This window comes from Giraffa tippelskirchi, chromosome 5 (genome assembly GCF_054371585.1).
Source record: "Giraffa tippelskirchi isolate mGirTip1 chromosome 5, T2T-mGirTip1v1.2.pri, whole genome shotgun sequence".
NCBI lineage: Eukaryota > Metazoa > Chordata > Mammalia > Artiodactyla > Giraffidae > Giraffa > Giraffa tippelskirchi.
In genome coordinates this window covers 134,660,342-134,665,381 of record NC_137279.1, presented here as the reverse complement: position 1 = coordinate 134,665,381, position 5,040 = coordinate 134,660,342, and the positions used below count along the sequence as shown (strand labels likewise).

At 39.9% G+C, this 5,040-nt stretch overlaps 1 protein-coding gene across 1 annotated transcript; it reads right to left on the bottom strand.

Annotated features, from left to right (window-relative positions):
• Positions 1 to 2,411: 2,411 nt before the first annotated feature.
• On the bottom strand, positions 2,412 to 3,662 carry LOC145504720 (small integral membrane protein 15). The gene has a single exon (XM_081486026.1). The coding sequence runs from the start codon at positions 3,567 to 3,569 to the stop codon at positions 3,345 to 3,347; it is 225 nt and encodes a 74-aa protein (XP_081342152.1). The 5' UTR covers positions 3,570 to 3,662; the 3' UTR covers positions 2,412 to 3,344.
• Between the last annotated feature and the right edge of the window lie 1,378 nt (positions 3,663 to 5,040).

Below are 5,040 nucleotides of genomic sequence, written 5' to 3'. Positions count from 1 at the left end.
GTGCCTCAGACAGTACTGACAACAAAGAGTTACCTGGTCCAAATGTCAATAGGGCCGTTGTGGAGAAACTCTGGTTTAACTTAAAAAGGTATGCCTTGTCCTCTAAAATAGCTCTTCCCTGTGTGTCTGTGTTTTCAACTAAAATGTAAAATTCTAGAGAGCAGAGACCATGTCTTTTACTTTTTTACCTGCTCTTTCTTGTTTATTAAAAAAATAAATAGGCTTTGTTTTTTAGAGGAGCTTTATATTTACAGAAAAATTGAGTGAAAGTACAGACAGTTCTCATATACCTCCTCTTCCCTCCACGTATAATTTCTTGTGTAGTAAAAAAAGGAAGAAAGGAATGACTATTAATAATTATTGAGTACCTGTTCTATACCAAGCACTATGCAAGTCTATGAATGTGAGCATGCTCAGTTAAGTCTGACTCTATGAGACCCCACAGACTGTAGCCTGCCAGGCTTCTCTGTCCATGGGATTTCCCAGGCAAGAATCTGGAGTGGGGAGCCATTTACTTTTCCAGGGGATCTTCCCAACCCAAGGACTGAACCCATTTGCATTGGCAGGCAGATTCTTTGACACTGTACCACCTGGGAAGCCCATACAAGTCCATACATGTATATAAAACTCATACATATTTCATATATAATTATATGTAATATTATTATTATATGTAACTACATCAATAACTGTGAATTGGGCATTATAACTTCAATCTTACAGATGAAAAAATTTAGACTCAAAAATTTTATATTATTTGCACAAAGTCACAGAGCCTAGTGAGTAGAGAAGTTGGAACACAACCACTTCTGTGTTCAGGGCCCATATACCTATAGTTCCAACAAATCTCCTTTACCTCCTCCTCCAGCTTTTTTTTTTTCCCCCCACTTTTCCTGTTTTAAAATGTCTTCACCTGCTTCTGCTGTACAGTTCCAAGGAGAAAGTAATCCCATCAATCCTTTTCAGCCTCATCTCTCAACTCCACCACTGGAGGTCCATGTGGTTCCAGTCTGTGCCAAGTGGCTGCTCCACCCCTGAGACTTTTAAGCCAGGCTAACACACCCACACAAATCCATAAAATCAAGCTGCAAATGCTAGCAGATGTCCAGCAGTCTCTCGGCTCCCACTTCACCTCCCTTTTGATGCCACCTAATTGAGCTCAGTCTCAGCAACCCAGTTCTGGACCCTTGGCTCTCTCTGTACTCACCCTGCACCCCAAATTAGGACTCTAACTGGCATCTCCATGGAGGCTTTCTCCTCTGGTTCCCTGGCATTTTCAGTTTTAGTTTGAATCTTCCACCTTGGTATCTCTCCTTGTCTCAAATGTGTCAGGGAACAACACCTTTATTTCCTTTCAGACCTAAATCCGGCCTGGAATCTCAACCCAGGGCAAGCTTAGACTCTCAGAACGTTACAGATGTTAAGACTGGATGGAGTTAGATGAAACACTGATGGAGGCTCTAGACCAGAAATAGTTCGGAAACATTCCCTCTGTCCTCAGCCTCAGGAGCCTCAGGAAATGCTGGAATTTAGAAACAGCCCACACCAGAGCACCAAAGCCCCAATGTGAGCCAACTTCCAGGGCAGTTCCACAGTCCCACCCACTTCACTCACTTCTTTGCTTTTGTATGTATTTTTCTTCTCCCTCTAAATTACAAAGTCTATGGGAGCAAGAATCCTTTTCATTCCTATCATGGTTTCCTTTTCTTACAATTCCAAGATCTGTACACATATTTTAAATGTTTATAAAGCACATTGTTCTCTTCTGCTTCTTTTGAATGATATTGGAAAACTACATTTTTGCCTTTCCTTATGACATTGTTTCACTGCAAATGGATTCACCACCATTGTCAAAAGTGCTATTGAACACACTACAGCAACTTCAGCATGGGGTCCCAGGGATGGATCTTGTTTTTCTTCCATTTCCTAAGCTTCTCTCTTTTTCTTTTAGTAAACACTGGGAGAAACTGATTTATCTAATGAAAATTATCCTTCTCATCAATTACAGATATTGCTTTGGTGTTATCTAAACAGAGTCAGCAGTCCTCTAGGTTTTCCTTCATTTCTTCTTTCATTCCCTTCCTCTTCCCAGGCCTACCCTCCATTTGGCTTTCTTTCCCTTTGTTCCTGTCCCATAGCGCTGTTGATGTTCCCTTGCAGGGGATTGGTTTCAGGAGAATAGGGGAAAAACTGCAATGCTCATGAGAATCTTGAATCTTTTTTTTTTTTTGAAGGAAATATCCTTTACCTCTTTAATTTCTAATTATAACATTCTCATTTTGACATAATTTACACCTTTTTCACCCAATTAATACAATGCATACAAAATTTTTCCAAATGTTAAGACTTTCTTTACCATTTATGACACATGACATAATTGTAACTCTTTAAAAGTTCCTTAAAAGTTGAAATTTTCATTTTCTCCGTGAACCTGTCTGATCAAAAAGTAAAGGACATCACCACCACATGAGTTAAAACAAAGAATGGAATAATAAACAAAAGTGGTATCTATATAATCAGCAAATTATCTGGTAAGACATGTTAACTACTTCACATTTCTACTTAGCACAAATGAGAATAAACTGGTTCCAAGGTACTACTCCTAAGCTTTAAATCATAGTGTTACTCTACTCAAGTCATCTCTAAGGAAATGGCAGTTTCATAAGTACAAAAATGATTATATCCAGTAGGCGGTATTCTACATAGTCAAGATAACAAGAAAATTCTTTATAAAATTAGATTTTTAAAAATGCAGAATATCTGGTATATACCAGTATCTCAAAAGCTAAAATAAGAAAAATACAGAAAATAGAGAAGTACTCATTGAATAATATTATTTTGCTTTGAGGAAACCAGAAATGATTCTATTCCAAGAAATAAGTAATAATGATAAGAGATGTAATTAATATACCATATATCTTTTAAGCCAAACCATGCTTTTCTGCTCAGAACAACTCTTGATTTTTACATTCTTAATCTCCTTTGTCCAGAACAGGACCACATTTTAAGCCATTATTTGAACAGAGTTCATAATCAAAAGCCACTTTTCTTCACAGGATGTTTTCATTTTAGTATCCATACATAAGCTGCAAAAAGGCGAATGAAAGTCAGTTATAAGAATCTGTAGCATAATAAATGCCAATTTACAGTAACTGTCCACAGACTTCTATACCGAAGCCGAAAAGTTGCTACAGTACAGGTGAGAACTGACATGATTCTTCCATAGACTCAGACTTCATTTAGTAACACTGTCATAAGATCCAAAAAGAAACCTTAATGGGTCCTTTCAAAGATGCATAATTTTCCGAACAATTTTCCTCTGGATGTACAGCCTGTTCATTCCTTCAATCCTTTTTTAGTCGTTTAGCTTTTGCAATATTTTCTTGCCTTTTTTGTTTCTTCTTTTGCTCCTTTTCCCTGGCCTCAATCATCTTGGCCAATTTCCAAGACAGAACAGCACTTGCTAGAAACAATGGAGTCAGAGCCAAAATAACTGTTGTAAGGAAGCCATATGGGTCCTTTGCAGCCCATTCCACAACATACTCAGCCCAAGCCTTTAAATCAAACATCTTCGTGGAGGCCTTATGCTTGAGTAGTGATCTCTAATTTTGTCCTGGGATTATCAGCCAGTCACAATTTCAGATGACCTTTGGTTGGCTGTCTTCTTCAACTCTACCAATACAATTCTGAGAGAAGGCTTAAATTCTATATACTCCCGTGCACCTCAATTTCGGACCCCACGTGCAAGCGCCCTCCACATTTGAAATACTAAATATTATTCTTCTGCCTTCCAAAAAGGATCCACCAGGCATGATCTTCGGATCAGACCCGCACGGCGCCTGAAGCTGAGGGCACCTCACAGCCACCCGCACTTTCCTTTCCTTGTGATTTCCCCTCGCTCACCCTTCCTCACCCTACCCAGTGGCCCGCCACTGGGGCCACGCTTCCCCGACCCTCCACCTCGGCGAGTGTGGGCCGGCGAGGCTCGAACAGCCGGCGGTCCCCGGGAATCAGGGGTCGTCCCTGCCACACCCTGGGCTGACGGCGCCGTGGCCACCCCCCACCCCCAGCACCAGGGCAAAACCTTGGCAGCGACCGCCACCCGCCTCCCCTACATCTCGCTGGGGACGATGGGTTCGAACCCCCACTCCAGACTCTGAGAATCTTGAATCTTAAGTTTCCAATTATTCTAGATATTTTCCTTCTTCTTCTCCCAAGTCAGTCTAGTCATTTTGCATTATTTCTGGCAGCTAATATACTTGGAAGAAAAAATACAATGGGAGGGAGGGAAAATCTAATTTTCTATTCATGAAACAGGAAAAGAAGGTAAAATCTGGTTAGTCAAGCTGCTGAATAAAACACTAGATCTTGGATGGCACATGTTCTCTCTTTTAAAAAATATACCAGACATAAAGTTTATGAAACATGATATACAATTTAAAAAATAATATGCAACTACAAAGGATATTTCTCTCCTGAAATGATGCTCAGGCTGTAAACTTTACAGTCATTCTTGACTCTTCTCACATCCACATTCAATCAATTAGCAAATCCAGTTAACTCTACTTTCAAAAGCAGAGAAATGGACCCCTTTTCTCTACCTCAGCTGTGTTGTCAAGCTGAGGTAGAGATCACCTGTCAAGGTGATGCAAGCCACCATCATTTCTTGCCTGATTATTTCAAGAGAAGATCTTCTTGAAATATCATATGACATTCCTTATGAAATGACACAAATGAACCTACTACAAAACAAAAGACACTTACAGAAAACGAACTCATGGGTCCCCAGGAGAAGGGATAGTTATGGACTTTGGGAAGGTCATGTACACACTGCTATTAACTACAGCATTTTAACTAAATGGACAACCAACAAAAACCTATTGTATAGCACATGAAACTCTGCTCAATGTTATGTGCCAGCCTGGATGGAGGAGGGTTTGGGGGAAACTGGATGCATGTATATGCATGGCTAAGTCCCTTCACTGTTCACCTGAACTATCACAACATTGTTAATCTGCTATATATCTCAATACAAAATGT